The sequence below is a fragment of the Podarcis tiliguerta genome, assembly GCF_965153285.1.
Source record: "Podarcis tiliguerta genome assembly, chromosome: 14".
Taxonomy (NCBI): Eukaryota; Metazoa; Chordata; class Lepidosauria; order Squamata; family Lacertidae; genus Podarcis; species Podarcis tiliguerta.
The window spans coordinates 39,963,486-39,983,304 of NC_139547.1; the positions used below are offsets into that span (position 1 = coordinate 39,963,486).

Genomic DNA, 19,819 nt, shown 5'->3' on the forward strand with positions numbered 1-19,819 from the left:
AAGCTGAAGATCACCTACCGCTCTTTGCTACAATTTATCTTTTCCCAACAAAGCAGGAAAGCAAATATTAGAGAGGAAATGACAGGAAGGTGTTGCTGCCATGTGTGCTAAGTCAACATAATTAGATTAGTTGTAGCAAGACAGCCAAGTCGCCAGCTCTGTATGGTACAGTAAGAACATCATTATTCTCCCGTCTTGAATGTTGGAGATGAAATTATTTCTAGAGTTCTGTTCCAACTCTGGAGTCCCCATGCATTAATAGGCTGGTAAAACAATGAAGCCTTGCTAGCTGAGAGCACAAGTTACCTTGCTCGCTAAAGGTTTTGGAAAATAAATAGCTTTTGTAGACAAACAAAGAAGGTTGGGTTGTCACTACATGGGGGCCAGGAACCTTTTTCACCTGAAGGGGCACAAACCAGAGGGGAGTCGTGCCAGTAAAAGAAATGGAGACAGTACAGTATTGACTCTTGTCTTTGTTTAGCAGGTTACAGTCCAGTCATGGTTTTTATATGCCAGGGTTTTTATACTCTGTATCTCCTGTTTCTACCCTAAAGTACACCTGTCCCACCTCCAATGACACCAGCAGTAGGAAAGGTGTAGGTGTGCTGATCTTAACCAAATTTCACATAATGGTTCCTGAGGATCAAGGAGCAGGTTTGGATCTATGTTTGGACACAACTGGAAGCCATTTTGAATCAAGATGGTGGACTGAATGGTGGACTGATGGTGGAGGGGGTGCTTATAATTCCTGAGCAACACTAGATATGAGACTGTTACTGTGGTATACATAAGAAATTTAGTAAGAGAATACAAATATAAAATTCATCCGAAGGATGGGGGTGGGTAGGTATACCGGTAATCAGAACACCACGGGATATCCAACACTTCACACACATTAATGGAGATGACCTCTACTTGACTCAAAAGAGGCATCTCCCCAAAGACAAGGCAGGGATGGGCTAATCTGTAAATTTTGGTTTCTCTCAGTTCTTCATTTTTCCAGTCTTAAATTCAGTTTTCCACATCATTTTGAAATTTACTTTTTTTAAGCCCTTATGAAAACTCATCAACCATTTAGTGCAAATTAATCCTAATATACACATTTTTGCAAAGCGGCTTTCCCTAATGATAATGCATTTTTCTATGTTATTTTCATTAAAATACACATTTCTATGCACACTTTCCCTCAGCAGATGCATTTTCGTACAGATTCCTTGGCTGGAGAACCGCATTGCAAAATTCAGAGAGAATTTCAAAGGATGCTGTGTTCTGGTCTGCATATTGTTATGGGAACTCCAAATCAGGTAGCTCACCTTTAAACGTGAATTGAATCGAATTTCTCTCACAACCTTAACACAGGGCCAAAATACAGCTTTGCATTTAACATGCATATTGTTGTTTTTCTTTTTAGAAAAAAATGCAAATTGTCGATGCCTGTTAGAAACAAGCAACCAATCCAGATTTGGCAGGGATCTTTGTAAAAACCGAAGTGAAAGGGGAACAAACGGGATCCTAAAAGCAGAATCCAGACTTACAACCAGGAAGGCGTCTGTGCTGGAAAAGGCCCCAGGATTTCCACTTCGTCATCGCTCGACTGGCAACAGCTGCAGTCATAACACTTCTGGCAACAGTTCCGGCAAGTCCATCTGCACAGCAAGAGATCCGAGATTCTAGACAACAGGCCCTGAGGCCGTTGGAAACCAGATAGCAAAAATTACAACCAGTTGGTGGCTGGCAAGCATAAACACTCAGTTGTAATTGAGGTGCAGGGCTTGGATTTCAGCTGGGTGTGCCTGTGTGTTGTTTCTGCTGCTTTTCTTTCCTGCAGCGAACCTGGAATTAATGCCTTCCTATGTAAATGTCTGTAGGGAGGAACCTTTTCCACATATAAACACCCTTTTGAAGACCTTCTTTAATTTGGGAGATGGGGGCAGCTCAGTGGCAGAGCAGAAGGTCCCAGCGCCTATCCCTGGCATCTACAGGTAGGGCTGGCAGAGATCCCTGCCAGTAATCCTGGAGAGCTGCTGCCAGCCAGTGTAGACAATACTGAATTAGGTGAACCAATAGTCTGTATAAGGCAGCTTCCTATGTTTACTCCATTGATGTGAAAGAAGTGCAAGTTACTTATCTAAGGGGTTTTTTCCAACTAACTTTGGCTTTTCCAACCAACCACTGAAATAATAATAATAATAATAATAATAATAATTTATTATTTGTACCCCGCCCATCTGGCTGGGTTTCCCCAGCCACTCTGGGCGGCTTCCATAGAAACAAAAAATACAATAAAATATCACAGATTAAAAACTTCCCTGAACAGGGCTGCCTTAAGATGTCTTCTGAATGTCAGGTAGAAATCAATAGTTTTAAGTTAATTTCCTGTCCATTCATTTCAATTGAAATACTCTGATTAGGGTAACACTAGATACAGCCCACAGTCCCAACTTAAGATCTAAACAAGAATAGTGTGACCATGTGTCCTATTTTGCAGAGGATATTGCTCTATTTTTAAGGGCTGTCAAAAGGCAGTCTTCTATTTGTAGCCATTTCTATTCGGTTGAGAGGAATGGGGGTCCATGCATATAAATTTTTTGAGTGTCGTTGTTCAATATATTCCACAAATGCTATAAAAGGAAAATGCAAAGCCATGCAACATATGCTATCAAATCCGTAAGTGAATTTGAGAACGTCAAATTCTTGTCACATATTCACACATCAGTAACCAAAATGAACATTTCTTTTTGCGTATTTTCACCGCAAGTTTAAATGGCTTCATGTCAGTTCTAAATTCTGTACTTCAGTTAAGCTCTAACTGAATTGAGTATCTTACTCTATATTTATATATTTCTATTTATGACTCCACTGCTTAGGTAGGCAGATTTTATCCTTAATTAAAAGAAAAGAGTACTGTTAATCTCTCCCGTTAGGAACATTCTTATGTCTGAGTAGAGCAATTCAAATCATACAGAACATCCATTTGTAGAAATAACAACTTTGTACTACAACTGTCTCGGCTTCTAATTCTCCCCCACTCACAGCTAGCTTGTCTCTTTTTTCTTTTGTCCTTATAAAGTGAGTTAATTTCACCATTATAACAAGCTCACAGCACTCGTGAATCCTAACGGAGACCTGTTCCTACACACCATGAAAAAACCCCAAAGTTAGGATTATTTTATGTAAGTCCATTTCGATGAACCTGCTCTGAGAATGACTATCAGATGTCACCCCAAAGGGAGGGTGTTTTCCCATCAAAATCATTTAATCATAATATTCGAAGGGACCATCTAGTCCAACTCCCTGCAATGCAGAAATGAACTAATCAAATCAGTACAAGACACATAAGCTGCTTTATTCTGAACTCAACAGAATGAATTTGGGGGTTGTTGTGTTTTGCTTTACAATTCATCATAAGAACCTACGAAGACTTTGCTGGATCAGGCCAATGGCCCATCTAGTCCAGGATCCTGATCTCACAGTGGGCAGCCAGATGTCACCATTGGAAGCCCTCAATCAGGACCGGAGTACATCAGCCCTCTCCCCGCATATATTTGGGGGAATCAATTTGGGGGAACAGAACAAGTATGGGTAAGTGGCAAGGAGGCAGACACTTTTAGGGGAACAGAGTTGCAAGCCAGGGATGAAGAACCTGCAGTCTTTCAGACATTGCTGGTCTCCCATCGCTCCTGACCGTTGGGCCATGCTGGCTGGTGCTGATGAGAGAAGGAGTCCAACAACATCTAAAGGACATGGGCTCCTCAACGCTGATACAGACGATGAGGTCCTGCAATGAAACCGTGCAAAGTGGAGTAGATGGTTTGCGCGCAGAAGGGACCTGGTTCAATTGCTGGCAACTGCAGTTAAACATAACTGCATACAACTTGGCTGGGGCTGATGGGAGTTGGAGTCCAACAACATCTGGAGGGCACAAACTCCCCCATCCCTGCTGTAAGCCATGCAGGAGAAGCAAATATCCATGGGAGTGTCCCATTCTCTGCTATTATTGAGGAATGAATGCTCTTCAGACAGAAAGGGCCAGACAGATAGGAAGCTGACATACAAAGTCCATCAAACCTTCTCTCCCTCAGTTGTCACCTGGGAGCAGGCTGCTTCAATGGGAGAGCTGGGATATAAGGCTCACTCCATCAGCTCTGCTGTGACAGACCAGCACCATCAGGTCTCTCCTACGCCAAATTGCACTAGCTGGTCATTATGTGAACAACTATTTAAGAACAGATACAGTGTCTTAGATTGATTTTTTCCCTCTTCCATCCCTGTCCCCTTTCCTTGTGTGTTGTTGTTGTTGATGATGATGTTTTTAGGCTGTAAGCCTGAGGACAGGGGCTGTCTTAATTGATTGTATGTAAGCCACTCTGGAAGACTTTTTGGCTGAGGAGTGGGGTTCAAATGTTCTAAATAAAATAAATATTTATGCTCTATTTATGGAAAGGTTTCTAGTCAACAAATTATAGAGTGCACAGAGGTGTTTATGTGCACAAGAGACATCACAAGCACACTGAAACATGTGACAATTAACTTTAAAAGTATGAGGGCAATAACTGTGCTTTTAAAAGTGAAGATTCCCATGCAATCCAGATTTGGAATCTAGTACCAGATACTGCATGGAACATCTGCACCCAAAGTGACTGAAATCAGCCCGCCACATGATCAGCAAAGGCAATTCACGTTTTGCACTGGAAAAGGAAACTAAGGAAAAAGAATGTGCCCTGCAGAAACCAAGATGCACTTTGCCAAGGAAGAGATTGTGCAAGCCAGAAACCAAAGACAGACAAAGCAAACGAGCAGATGAAAAAGCACAACCATCTCCCTCTGCCTGGGGAGAGGCAAGAGAAGGCAGAATGAGTCACCAGATTAACTCACCTCATTTATTGGTTCCAACTGTCCTTTTAGATATCCATGATGAAGCAAGGGGGAAGAAAATGAAACAGACAAGACCAGTTTAGCAAAGCTCTAATGATCCCCAAATACCTGCCCTCCCTGCTTGGTGCCATGGCTTTGATTTCAAGAAAAATGATACTATTTTCAGCTCTTATTGTCCTACATATTTTACTGAAGTTGAAAAGGATCTCCAGGGGAAATCAATTTATTCTGTGCACTTTCCCTACCAAGCTGCTATTTCTGTTTCCTTCTGAAAGAGCTCACCTGACCCCAAATTTTCCCCTGGGTAGTCAGCCCTGGCTTTGACCAGGCCCCCACAAAGTGAATGTGCTTAAGGCTTTGTTCTCCTGGGTTCTAAGACTACAATCCTTACCTGCTTTGTACTTGTTCAATGCTGGCTTTCTCCAAACTGGTGCCCTCGGGTATGCAAGTCCCTTCATACCCAACTATGGACCGTGCTGAGTGGGACTGATGGGTGTTGGAGTTCCAGATACATTGGGAGGCCGTCAAGCTCCCCATCCCTGATCTTTGGGCAATGCACCACATACGGGTTCTCACGGCTAGAATCAGGTTGCCATTTGTGCTATTCAAATGCCTAATTATTGAATGCCCATTTGTTATTTAATGCCAGGTCACCAGTCACATTATTTTAAAATGCAGAATATGCGCTGTTTGGTTGATTTTCATTTGCAATGATTTTATTTCCCAATGTTTAGACAGGATACTTTGTTCAGCAACCTCTGCCTCGATAAGAGCAAAGGGATGGAGTGAGAAGCAGAAATGACGTACCTCAGCACAGAAAATGGACCATGCCTCTAATTGCATCGTCTGTGCATCTAATCCACGTACGTCACACAAATTTATAGCCGATGCACAGAAACATTTTGCATGCACACACGTTTTTGTGGCTTAACTGTGGGTGTGTCCAAACCCATCACCTGATCAGATCCTGATAGCACAGCTGGCAATATCATACACCCAAGCATGTCTTCTTAATTTCGGGTGAATGCTGGCATTGTGGGGGGGTTTTAATAAAAAAAAGTATTGCAAGTAATTTGATGCATGACTCATGATGCGATAAAATTTGATCCATGGATGGTTTTGCTGAATTATTTCCAAGATTTTGCTCAACCTGCACAGAGACTGCTTACTGAAAATTTAATTCTTGATGGAAAGGCAATTTCAGCCATGCACTGAAAACTCCTATCGATCCCAGAAGTGCAGCAGAAGGTCTACTACGGAGCAAACACTGAAAAAACCATACAGCAGTATAACAGTGTCTTCACTCAGGAATCTCACCATACCAACCAAATCATGGTTTTATCACAAAACGTAGCTAGAAACCATGGTTTGTGCTGCATTTCTTTCTCTTGCTTGCCTCCCCCAGGAGTCCCTGGATATTATCCAACAATTGCTCTGCCTTAACTTACTCGGAGCAGTGGTGAAGCTCATGCTTTCCATGCAGAAGGTTTGAGGATCAATCCTCTACATTTCCAGGAAGCTGCCTTATACCAAAATGAGACTACTGGTCTCTCTAGATTAGCATTGCCTACACTGGTTGGCAGCAGCTCTCCAAAATTTCAGCCAGGGATCTTTCCCAGGACTTCCTGGAGTTGCCAGGGATTGGCCTGGAGACCTGCTGCTCTACCACTGAGCTACAGCCTCTCTCCTCTGGTACCTGTGGAAACCTGAAACCAATCTACCACCGCAAGGCTTCACAACCTTATTTCACTAGGTGTGTAGCTTTGAGCTACTGCTGGTCTTGCCACCAGCTTCACCAACCGCCTTGTGCTGGGTGTGCAAAACAGAGGCCCTGCATATTTTCTTACACCTGGTGGGGGAATCCAGGGATTTTTTTCAGCCAGAGCTCACCAGAACTCATTTCCGGTGCCTCTCAGGTGGGCTCCTCTGCAACATTTGGCACCCAGCTTATATATCCGAGTTTCTAACACTGCCCCTAAGGGAAGCCTGCAAGCAGAAACTGAGCACAACAGCCCTTGCCTTACTTATTCTTCCCAGTAACTGGCATTCAGAGGCTCTGAAGTTCTCTCAAATGGATGTTGCCTGGAGAACTTATTCTGGAGATAGAAGGACAAAAGCCCTTTGTCTGCTCCCAGCCTTTGTCGAACATGTTGCTCAATTGGAGCTGTCCATGGTCCAGCCGACTTTGACCAGTCCTGCCTGCTGCTTTCCCCATGCCTTCTGGCATCAAACCAGAACATGGCACACAGCTCCATCAAGTCCTGCACAACAATGTTCCGTTCTAGATCATTATGTACCCTATACAGTATAATGGTTCAAATGCTGTGGCTCCATCAAGTCCCATAAAACAAAACCAGGCTACATCTCCAAAGACTTCTTACTTCTTTGAGCACTTAACACATTCTTGAGTATGTCAGGAAAGCCAAATCTATCATGAAGCACTTTGGAAGCTCTGCGGATAACACACAGCGGCCCCAATAACAACACTGGGCCATTCTAGCATAGAGGTTAGAGCACTGGGATAGAAGCAGGAAGTATCGGCTTCAAATCTCTGCTCAGCTATCAAACCCACTGCTGAGCTGGTCGCATTGCCCTGGCCTCACCCACCTCATGGGGTTGCTGTGAGAATACAGGGGAAGACTGCCTGCATGCCTCTCCCCTCTAGGATCCTTGGATAAACATGCAGCAAAGAAACACGTGGGCAATTAATAAATAATAAATTTTGTGGTACATGTTGTTGTTGTTTAGTCGTGTCTGACTCTTCGTGACCCCATGGACCAGAGCATGCCAGGCACTTCTGTCTTCCACTGCCTCCCGCAGTTTGGTCAAACTCATGCTGGTAGCTTCAAGAACACTGTCCAACCATCTCGTCCTCTGTCATCCCCTTCTCCTTGTGCCCTCCATCTTTCCCAACATCAGGGTCTTTTCCAGGGAGTCTTCTTTTCTCATGAGGTGGCCAAAGTATTGGAGTCTCAGCTTCAGGATCTGTCCTTCCAGTGAGCTGATTTCCTTCAGAATGGATCGGTTTGGTCTTCTTGCAGTCCATGGGACTCTCAAGAGTCTCCTCCAGCACCATAATTCAAAAGCATCAATTCTTCGGTGATCAGCCTTCTTTATGGTCCAGCTCTCACTTCCATACAGGACCATAAAGAAGGCTGATCGCCGAAGATGCTTTTGTGGTACATATATGTACCCAAAACGTCCTCACAGTTAAATCCCAGGCTTATCTCCAGTTACAGTAGGGAGGACTAACCAGTGTAAATTATACCTTTGTACGGTAGGTCAGTTTACAGACACACCTCCCCATCACTCATCCATCAGAGTTCAATGGCACAAGCAAAACACAATGGGTGCAAAGCAGGGAAGGATGTGGCCAGCGGAGATCTCTGAGGGCCAGACAGGGAGGTCTGGGGGGCCACACTCACTGCCTTGGCCTGAGGTTCCCCAGTCCTGATCTAGTCTACTGTGGCACAGCACCTGTTTTCCATGCAGATGATCCACATGCTCAGTCCCTGGCATTTCCAGGTAGCGCTAGCAGAGACTGCTGTGGAGAGCTACTGCCAGTCAGTGTAGACAATATCAAGCTGGATAGACAAACAGCCTGGCCTAGTGTAAGGCAGCTCCCTATGTTTCAGTGCTTCACAGGGGCCCAAGGAGGAGGTGAGAAGGCAGCTGCCCTCTCCCGCTTGTTGTTATCCATCTGATGGCATTCAGTACCACGCTGCCTCTGCATCTAAAGGATAGATTCAGTATCCCCTTGGGGTGGCATCAGTGATTCATCTATTGAAACTAGTGTGGGTTTAGGGCATGCAGAGTAGGCTGTAAATGTCACAGAATAAATATATAGCCTCAGATGTACAACAGTTAATTGGGGGGGGGGGAGAGGAGCCTTGGGGAAAGTCCGCAGTTTGGTATTAAGAGTATCTGCTTTGGACCCAGGTTCCATTCCAGTCCAGGAAGAGCTGTCTAAAACCTTGTAGAGTTGCTGCCAGTCCGTGTAGGAAACACTGAGATAGGTGAGCCAACAGTGTGGCAGACTTCTGTGTTTCTATGCCGGAGTCTACCTTCCCTGCACCATTTGCAAGGAAAAGAAAATATTCCAAAGATGCCAGAAATGGTTGTGGTTCGGAATTTTCTGCACATGCTCAGGACTACTTTGTTTTAACTGTATGCACATGAACCTTCACACACAAAATCATCTTTGGCGCAATCTGCTAGTTTCTACGCCACCCTGCGTAGGTATCCATTATGGTGCCAGGTGTTGTTGGACTACAGTTCCCAAAATCCCTAGCCACTGGCCATGCGGGCTGGGGCTCATGGGCACTGGGAGTCCAACAACACCAGGCAAGCATCATGTTGGTTCCCCCTGTGCCTGCAACATCTAATCCTATAATTAAGCCTAAACTGTCTATGGGGAGGGCCACAGCTCAGTGGTAGAGGATATGCCTTGCAGGCAGAGGGTCCCATGTTCAATCCCTGGCTTCTCCAGGTAGTGCTGGGAACGTCCCCTGTCAGAAATCCTGCAGAGCTCCTGCCAGTCAGTGTAGACAGTATTGAGCTAGATGAACCAACAGCCTGACTCAGTATAAGGCAACTTTCCCTTTTCCTACAAACTCCTTCCCAGATGAGATTTGACAGGCCCCCTCCCTGTTGGCTTTCCAAGCGCTTAGAAATGACCTTTATTTACCATTTCATAGAAACACAGAAACAAAACTGTGGAGTTGGAACAGACCACGGGGGTCATCTGGTCCAAACCCCTACAATGAAGGAATCTTTCGCCCAAGGTGGGACTCGAACCCACAACCCTGAGATTAAGAGTCTCGTGCTCTACTAACTGAGCTATCCCACTAGGCATTTTAAGAAATCCTAGTGGGATTTATGATACATCTGCATATTGCCTTCTGCTTTGCCACAGCCTCCCCTGCACCTGTTGCTGTTCCCTCTGCTGAATTTCAGGTTGCAATCTCATTGGGACAGAGAACTACGCCTCTGGTACTCCATAAAGCACCTTGCATACCGATAGCGTCATCTAAAGAACTCTTCTAGGGAAGGAAAGGGGACCCTGCGATCCTTCAGATGTTGCTGATGAAGAGTCATAGCTCAGCGAAAGAACATCTGCTTTGAATGCAGAAGCTCCAAGGTTCAATCCCCGGCATCTCCAGAGGATGGGCTGACAGATGACCCAGCCTGAAATACTGGAGAGCTGCTGCTAGTCTGTGTACGCATTACTGAGCTGGGTGGACCAACAGTCTGCCTCACCATTAGGCAGCATCCTATGGGACTCCAATTTCCATCAGCCCAAGGCAGTGGTCAGGGATTGTGGGAGTTGGAGTCCAAGCAACATATGGAGGGCCACAGGTTTCCTGTCCCTGTTGTAGGGATTGAATGCTGAAGTCTGAAAAGGCTGATCTGAGGTTTGAGCAAGTCAGGCCTGGCATTTTCAGAGGAGAGCAGTCTCCTACCAAGCTTAGCTACCACAGAGAAGGCAAATAAACCATGAGAGGAAGAACAGAAAAGCCCTGCTGGATCAAGCCAGGGGCCCACCTAGTCCATCATCCTGTCCTCACAGTCACCGACCAGATGCTTCTGGGAACCCCATAAGCGGGACCTGCACTTAACAGCCCTCTCCCCTTGTACCAACTCAAGGTGACCTAAATCTCCAGTGTGCACAGCATGATCCAAAGGGATGGGAAAACCTGCCAATTTTGGCTCTCCCAATTTCTCATTCTTTTCCCCAATCTTAAATTCAGCTCTTCACATTTTGCAAAAATTTACACTTGGGAAAAGAAGTCCTCATGAAAACCCACCAGCAGTTTAGGTTCAAATTGCTCCCAATAAACACATCTTTATATGCAGTTTCAACTTGTGCACACATTTCTGCAAGCACTTTCCCAAGATAATGCATTCTTTTATGTTATTTTTACCAGTATATATATTCATTTTTATCTTCGCATTCCCGCAAATAAATCCATTTCTGGACACACTGCTTGGTGAGGAAAGTGCATTGCAAAATGTGGATAAGTGCAAATTCTGAAGGATACCTGTGTTTTGGTTTGCATATTGTTTTGGAAAGTGTTGCTTTGATAGGCTGACCTTTATATATCAATTGAAATGAATTTCTCTCTGGCGCCTTCACTACCTATCTTTAGGTGTCAGGTGAATACATTTCTCTATAACCAGGCCATTGGCAGGTTAAACATTCTATTGCCTTTCAAATGAGTTGGAGGGAGAGGAGTTATTGGTTGGTTTGGTTTTTGGGGTATTTCATGTTCTCATTCTGTATTTTTTTTGTTGTGAACTGCCCTGGGATCATCAAGTGAAGGGCAGAATACAAATTTAATAAATAATAATAATAACAGCTCAGTAGGAGAGCATCTGCTTTGCATGCATACATCACAGGTTCATTCCCCGGCATAGTCAAGTAAGACTGGGCATTGCCCTTGTCTGAAACCCAGGAGAGCCTCTGCCAGTTAGTGTAGCTGATACGGAGATCCAGAGCGAGGAACTTTTGAGTCTCCAGATGTTGCTGAACTACAGCTCTCATCAACCCCAGCAAGCATGACCAATGGTCAGGGATGGTGCAGGTTCAGCAACAGCTGGAAGGGGGGTTAAATGTTCCCCACACCTGACATATCACATTGGTATAAGGCAGGTTCAGAGATGGATTTGGTCCACATGACCGGTTCCACCACAAGGGGAACCGAGCCTAGGGGGCGCCGCAGAGCATCACAACTATGACACAGTGAATTGAATAGGACGGAAGGCGAGAGGCGGGGCACCACCGAATTTTGGCCTCATATAGGATACCGCTGAAATTTGAAAGTCTGCCTTCAAAGAAAGGCTAGCTAATTAATAAATGCTTTCCTTAGTGAATTGAATGCTCACAATAAAATCAGTCAGAAGAATTGGGGATTTCTTTCTTAAAACATCTGAGGACCCTTTGCCCTCCTTGCAGACAGCTCCTGCTTGATAGTGTTTCCACCACCTTTCCGCTGCAGAATCCAGCAACCTCACCCATGCACCCCAGCAGTGAGTTTGACAGATGGACATCCGACCTCTGCTTAAAAGCTTTCAAGGAAAGACCACCTTTTTAATACTGTCGTGCTTAACGGTAACCTTAAGCGTCCCTTAAAAGGAGGAGAAATGCAGTGTTGCCATCACATAGCCTGCAGCAGGAGTACCAGTTTGGCCCCATGGCCGTGGGTGCCTGGGGCCATGGGTGCCATGCAGCATGCACAGCCCTGGCACCCAAATTTGTGGCTGCCCGGCTCCTTCATGGAGAATTTTGTGGGTGCTTGGGCACCCAGGGCCCCAGGGAGTTGGTGCCTATGGCCTGCAGTCAAAAATTCTGGACTGTCACAGCAAAGTGAAATCCAAAAGGAGTTTTCACACAGAAATAGGATTCACCTGCTTTACTCCAGAGCCCCGAGTGCAAATTCTGTTCTATTTACATTTTTCTCACACACCCTCTCCTTCAGTTGCAGGTTTCCACGGCATACATGCAAGTCGTCACACAACCACATCTCTGGGAGGAGAGGTGGGAAGCCTTATGGAGCACCCAGAATCACTAATACACACGTAGCAAGTATTTTTACAAAAACCACCTATCCACATGTCATTATTTATATGCATACATATTAAAAAACCCACGGGGTAGCAGCCATGTACATTTTAAAGTCATGCACAATACATATATATAAATGTCTGTCTCTCTCACACACACTTTCAGCATGATTTGAGAGACCAAACCCCATTTTTGCACGCAATCGTTCCATTAACTTTGAGCAGCATCTCAGGGACTCATTTCCCACCTTCCTCATTAAAAAAACACCCTTGTTTTCCCCCCATGGAGCTCTTCCATTAACCTCCAAGTGCTTCTCCCAACCGCCAGCAAAAACAACGGCTTTTATTTCCCTACTCTGACGATTGCTAGTCAATAAAATTGAAAGGAGGAAGGGAGGGCAAGGCAGAATAAAATTACAGCCAGCTACTTTAAAAAGAAATGTATGCTACAGGTTGCAATTTCTTCCAGCAAAGTCAGCAACTCGAAAACTCACAACTCGAGTCGCTCAAGTTTCAGAGTAAAGGGGGATCCTCCCTTTTGCCAGGTAGCAACTAAGGAGAAAACCTCGACAGCTTTTTTTGTATTAAGATTTTTGCCATTGTTTTAGTTCTGTTCCTTGCAAGCAAAGGCTGCCCTCCCTCTGCCTCTCCCCACACCGCAAACTCTGGGTCTGCAGCCACCGCCACCCCCAATAATCTCTCTCTCTCCCCACTGGTGCTGCTCAGACCTACCTGTATATACGCCATCTTCCTCGGGTCTCTCACATTAGTCCCCGCACAGGCTGTGCATGGCGTCTGCCCTCAACAATAGAACACAGACGTGCCTGGCTTGCTCAATGAGGACTGTTTGATTGACCATGCCGGCTCCCAACACCAACTCGTTGCTTTTGCTCCTTTTGCATTGGCTTAACTGGGGGTTGCATGAGCTGGATTCCCAGAGGGCTGGCTGGAAGGACGGGTGGTCACTCTGCACCTCCTTCGCCGGATGCTTTAATTCAGATTTCTTTTATATCTATCTCCTTTAACAAGCCACCTTCTAGGCATGGTCAGCAATCTGCCTCCCAGCCTTCTGCCACACCCCTCCCGTGGGGGGGGGGGAACCTCTTGATCCCCCGACCTCTCCAGCCAAGGGGGAGGGGAATGACCTTTACAGGAGAGAACCGGGGAAGGGCAAACGAAGAGAGTGGGCGGCTTCTCTCCCTTGCCTGCAGCGTGCAACACGTGCAGCGTTAAACAGCGGAGGAGAGCAGCCGAAAGAGGAATTCTCTGCAAGGATGGTTAATTTTAATCCTGTATATTTAATATATATATTGCACTCGCCGCTAGGGGGAGCGAGAGAACCGCACGCGCGGCTGGAGCATCAGGCGCTGAACTGAAACAGCGGGTGTGACCCAATCATTTCTATAGGGCAGCCTTCTCCAGACCAATACATCTCACCGGGTTGCTATAGGCTGGTATATGGAAGTTTTTTTTGCTTTTGTTTTTTTTAAAAGAAGACATAATATAGGGAATAAAAATATTTTAAATCCCAGAATTTAATCTGAAGCATCGTTGATGGATTCATTATTGAAAGGTGCTAGTGCACAAGAGATTTCTCATAATGTTTAACTAAAATATCCTCCCCTATAACTTAAGCTCCTTAAATCTTGTTCTGCACCCAGCTGTTGCTGAAGGTGGGGTACATCAGTGAAGAAAGGTGTATCCAGGGCATTGCTATTTTGGAGTGATATTCAGTATGTGTTAGTATATAAAGCGGGGGATCAGTAAGACTTGTGTGAGCTCCTTACCCCATATATGACCGCTCGGCCATTTTGATCTGTGGAACATAATACCCATTCCACGCTTGTCAGAAATTGTTTTTTCAGTGTGGCAGCTCCTAACCTTTGGAACTCCCTGCCTATTGACATTGCCACCACAGTCCTCTTTACAGTGCTTGCTAAAAACATTCTTGCTTAGACACTGCTACCAATATGTTTACAGCACCTGCTTAAAACATTTTTTTGTTTAAGCAAGCCTATGTAGACATATAGACATTGCATATGTTCTATCTCTGTTTAACTACTGTTGATTTTAATAACCTTTCGAATATTTTTCAATACCTGGGTGGGTGTTTTTTTACAGGTGTCAGTACAATCAAACAGTAAATTGGGCTGGATCTGGCCCAATCACCTTCTAAATCCGGCCCACAGACAGTCCGGGAACCAGTGTTTTTTTACATTAGTACAATGTGTCCTTTTATTTAAAATGCATCTCTGGGCTATTTGTGGGGCATAGGAATTTGTTCATTCCCCCCCAAAAAATATAGTCCAGCCCCCACAAGATCTGAGGGACAGTGCTGAAAAAGTCTGCTGACCCCTGAGCTAGTTTCTAAACACATAACCACACCCCTCTCTATCCTCCATCCAGACAAGCAAGATTGATGCATTATTGGAGTTGAAAGAAGACATTTCAGCCAGGGTGGAAAACCCACTTGGGGTGCAAAGTGGGGCAAGTAAGGGGATGTGGCTTGGGGAGAATTTTGAGGGCCAGATAGAGAGAGGCCTTGGGAGCTGTATTTGGGGCCCCAGGCCATGGAAGTCAGAAAATTTTGCTCCAGGGTTGGGAGCAAGCAACTTTCTCACAAAATCATAAGAAGAATAGTGCCTGTACATTTTTGCCTCATATCTCAGGTTCCACGAATGCTAGAAACTTGCTCTGTTTTTAAAATGAAAGCTGAGAATCTGGAGTTTACTGGGGTTTATCGGGGCTGGCGGGGGCAACTACCATTCCCTGTGGACTGATGCCCCAGGTCTGAGGCTCCCCACCGGTGCTTTAGAGCAGAGGTTCCCAAGCTTTTTTCAACCACTACCCCCTTGGTACATCCCCAGTGCCCCCTAACCTATTAAAATATATATATATTCAGAATAATGGTTTGCATGGCCCACTAAGGAAGGTAATCACACAATAAAATTCAAAACTGCAACAATTACCGTATTTTTCCATGTATAAGACTAGGTTTTCCCCCTAAAAAATAATGTCAAAAATTAGGGGGCGTCATATACTCTGGTCCATCTCCCCCCCATTTTCTTAAATCGAGTCCCCCAAAATAGGGGGCGTCTTATAAACGGGGGCGTCTTATAAATGGGAAAATACGGTAATTGCACATTCATTCAACATCCAGTTAAAACTATTAAGTTTAATTCAACAGAACTGATGAACTTGACACAGAGATACCAGCTTTTCAAAGTATGAAAGACTTTTACATCTCCCCCACCTCTCCCTTGCCTTTTAGCACCCCCAGATAATCCCATCACCCCAGGGGGCAGTCCTCCCCACTTTGAGATCCACTGCTTTGGAGCAAAGCAGATGGGACACAGAGAGGTGCTATAGCTCTAGGCCTCCCTTATCGCTCTTTTACCCCCTTTAACTATCTCAACTTGTCTATGACAACAATGTCATAACTATATGGGATAGCTCAGTTGGTAAGAGCATGAGACTTTTAATCTCAGGGTCGTGAGTTCGAGCCCCACCTTGAGCAAAAGATTCCTGCATTGCAGGGGGTTGGACTAGATGACCCCTATGATCCCTTCCAACTCTACAATTCTATGATACTGAATGTAAATGAACCATGAAAAAGACTCAGTGAATTGAATTTTGGGAAGCTACATGTACTTTTCCTTGTTTGTTTGTTTTGTAACACAAGAAAATCCTTAATAAAAAACTAATTTAAAAAAACTGTAAACTGAAAGAATGATAGGCAGAGCAATCCTACACCCACTTATCCAGTAGTAAGCCCCATTGAACTCAGTGGGACTTACTTCTGAGTAGACAGAATGGCACTGCAGTTGGTAAATGCCTTTCATATGTTGCTGGACTCCCAACTTCCATCAGTAATAGGCAGCACAGCCAATGGTCAGGGATGATGGGTGTTGGAGTCCAGTAATATCCCATGGGCTGCAGGCTCCCCTCCCATGGTACTTGGCCCACTTCTGCAGCCAGATTCTTTAAAGCAAGAAAAAGTGTGTGCAGTCTAATTAAAACAATATTCATTGCTTCTGTAATTTACAGTGGTACCTTGGTTTGCATACGTTTTGGATTATAAACTCATCAAACTCGGAAGTGCGTGTCCCGGTTTGCAACCTTTTTTTGGATTACGAATGAATTTTTTTTGGGAGGACCCATTGGCGAAACCCCACCTTGGGTTACAACCTGTTTTGGTTTACAAACAGACCTCCAGAACAGATTATGGTTCTAAACCAAGGTACCACTGTATTTAATTACTTATAAACCATCTGATCAGCTCTCCAAAGCTGTTTGCATAGGATGTCAACAGACAGCAGCGACAACGCCGTCAAACGACCACTCAGGACATTTATTAAAGGGATCCGATTATTATGACACTGAGACCTTGCTAGGCCAGAGAAGCACAGGCTCAATCGCGATCCTATGCAGATCTAACTCGATAGTAAGTCCTAAGCATTTCGGTAGCGCTTCCTTCAGGGAAACAGGCTGTTGAGAATCTGACTGTGGGAATCCTTTGGAGATGGCATAGTGCCAAGTCAGAGTGCTGGTCCATCTATCTTGGCATTGTCTCTAATGATTGGCAGCAGCTATCCAGCATTTTAGACTAGAGTCCTTCTCAGATCTACCTGGATGTGCCAGGTGTTGAACGTGGGACCTTATGAATTCAAAACCAGTGTGATATCAATGCCAGTATTTTTTAGAGACTGCCTCTAGCAAAAACCGTGTTTTCCACGAACCCAGGAAAAGGGTTTAATCTGAGTCAGGAGACCACAAGCTTCAGCCACACAAATATTGCCTCTGCCAGGCAGATATTTTTAGGGAGAAAAGAGCCCGGCGGCTTGGGGATTATGACTAACAATCAAGAGTGACAATACAAAGACAGACAACGGAACAACAGCATTTTGAAGCTGCCTTATACTGAGTCACTGGTCCAATCTTGCTCAGTAGTGTCTGCACGGACTGGCAGCGGCTCTCCAGGATTTCTGGGAGAGGTTTCTCTCCCAGTCCTACCTGGGAATGCTGAGGATTGAACCTGAGACCTTCTGCATGCAAGGCAGATGTTCCACCACTGAGCTACTGCCCTGAGTCCCGAAGCCTGTCTCCCTCCCTGCAAAGCTCAGCCACAACACCCCTTATCCTTTTGCCTTCTGGAAACAACTCTATGCAACCCCAGATAAGAGCAAGTACTCACAATTCCAGCTCTCTCAAACACAGAAGACATTTAGATCTATCAGTCCCAGAAACGCAGGCAGAAAAGAATGTGGAGACAGGAAATAAGCATGCTGTTCAGGCTTTGCCAAATGCATACTGTATAACTGAGCATGCTCGCACCTTGTCTTTTTGCTCACACACGAGGAGGCAAGTGCCAACAGCAGCTCAACAGCCCCGCCAGGACTGCTGCCTCCTCCAGCCCCCACCCCACCCCCAATGTCAGAATGGAGGAAAGTAGAGGCCTTCTTGTAAGGAGCACAGCCATTGGGAGATGCCTCTCTGGGTCCCAGGTCTGAGAGACAATGAAGCTCATGGAAGTTTGAGGCTGCCTCTCTGTTTGGGCTGCCCAGCCCTTCAGTTAGGGGAAGGGCTGTAGCTTAGTGGTAGGGTATCTGGTTTGCATGCAAAAGGCCCCAGGTGAAATCTCTGGCATCTCCAGGTAGGGCTGGTGACATCCTGAGCTAGATGGATCAATGGTCTGACTCTGAATGAAGCCTCTTCCTAAGTTCCCTCTTGTATGCATACCCTGCAAGTGTCCCATTTTAAGCGGGACATCCTGGATCGAAGAAGCCAATCCCAGCTTCTGTTCGGACCCCGGAATGTCCCGTTTTTCAGTCTGCTGTTCTGCTGCGACCCTGCTGACAATCACCAGAGTGCCAGACTGGAATGCACGCCCCTCCTGACGTCCCAATTTTAGGGACGAAAATGTTGGAAGGTATGTTGTACCTTCTCCTAGATGAGCTACCTTCCCAGGTGGATGAGCCCCATAGTGCTAATTCCTCATCTCTTTGTTCCAGTGTGAGATGGATTCACCAGTTTCTCTTAGGTCAGGGCCAGGGAACCTTTTCCAGCTCAAGGGCCACATTCCCTTGTGGGTAACCTTCTGAGAGCCACATGCCATTTGTGGACACGGTGAGAAGCAAAAGTGGGCCGAACAATGCAAATTTTACCTTTGTACAGCAGATTAGTTTCAACAAACCCTCCCACAGCTCCCTCTAGCCTCCATACAGACAAGCAGGAAGCATGATCAGCATTCTGGGGCACCTTCCAGCCAGGCAAGGCAGAGCCAGAGAGGGGTGTGGTCTGGCAAAAGATCTGAAGGCCATATGGAGCGGCCTGGAGGGCCTAGTTGAACATGTAACTCATCCACTTGGTCCCAACGAGCTAACCTCCATGCTGCACCTGCTTCCTGCCCAGAACACATCCTTTTCTTCCCAATATTACTCAAGACCTACCTGCATATATCTGCCATCTTCTTCAGGCTTCATTTTCGCCCCCGGCATAGCCAGATCCTGGTGTCTCTCTCTGCCCTCAACAGCCAACAAAGACATGATTTGTTCGTTCAGTAAGGATAATCATCCCTCCTCACTCTCTCACGATCTGGGCAGCCACCTGCAGTCCTCGTAATGGATTTCACTTTGGGGTCCGCTCTCTTCTTCCCCGTCGCCTGCTGTTCCAGGATGCAAGGCTCTCTCCTCCTGGAGGGGTGGGTTTCCCCCTTGCCCCCAGTCACTGCATGAATCCACAGACACCCATTTCTTCTTGCTTCTCCTTGGCACGTGGCAAATTTCCCCTAGCTTGTATTGGCACCCCAAGTACGGTGGGGGGTTTTTGGAAACTTGGATTCCCTTCTCTCTCCGTGCATTTTTTTTTTTTAAAGGAGAACTCAGTTTAAAACCCCAAGGATGTATCAGGAGGAAGCATCTCCTGGAAACAGAAGCACTCCATCTGTCTGTTGGCAGATGGAGGAGTTGCCAAATAGCAACACGTGGGAGGGTCAACGCAGAGAGGGAGAGGGAGTTTGAAGGGACGTTTCGGCAACCAAACAGGAAATCTTGGCTCCCTGGCAAACTGTCATGGATACAACAGATTGAGAACGATTGGGGTGTTAAAACTATGCAGAGAGGTAACCAATGTGAAATTTACATACAGCTTGATCCAGCTCAACTCATTTAAGTACTGAATTTGTGATATGACAGCAGCAGAAGCCAAATCTACTTGATACTTAGAGCCCGTCCAGATGTCTTATTGTGCATTTTGCGTTCATGAAAGCATCGGGGCAGGTATCTGCAATCCCACACTTTCGATAATCTTTGCACCTGCAAAAGTTTTAGGGTAGGCATGCTGCTTTGTTTGCCAATCAGTGTGTGCCCTGTAACTTCCTGCT

General features: G+C 45.6%; 1 protein-coding gene across 8 annotated transcripts in view; it reads right to left on the reverse strand.

Moving 5' to 3' along the window:
* SYT17 (synaptotagmin 17) overlaps positions 1–19,512 on the reverse strand; it is a 36,385-nt gene extending 16,873 nt beyond the window's left edge. The window contains exons 1-3 of one of the 8 annotated variants that reach the window (XM_083412637.1): positions 18,888–19,512; positions 4,876–4,893; positions 1,536–1,684 (exon numbers count right to left, since the gene is read on the reverse strand). In XM_083412637.1, the coding sequence (XP_083268763.1) occupies positions 1,536–1,684; positions 4,876–4,893; positions 18,888–18,983 (263 nt within the window). In that variant the 5' untranslated portion in view covers positions 18,984–19,512. Of the gene's footprint in view, positions 1–1,535; positions 1,685–4,875; positions 4,899–13,170; positions 13,701–17,632; positions 17,764–18,887 lie in introns of those variants that run through there. The other 7 variants (XM_083412642.1, XM_083412643.1, XM_083412638.1 and 4 more) reach the window with 7 other exon arrangements.
* Between the last annotated feature and the right edge of the window lie 307 nt (positions 19,513–19,819).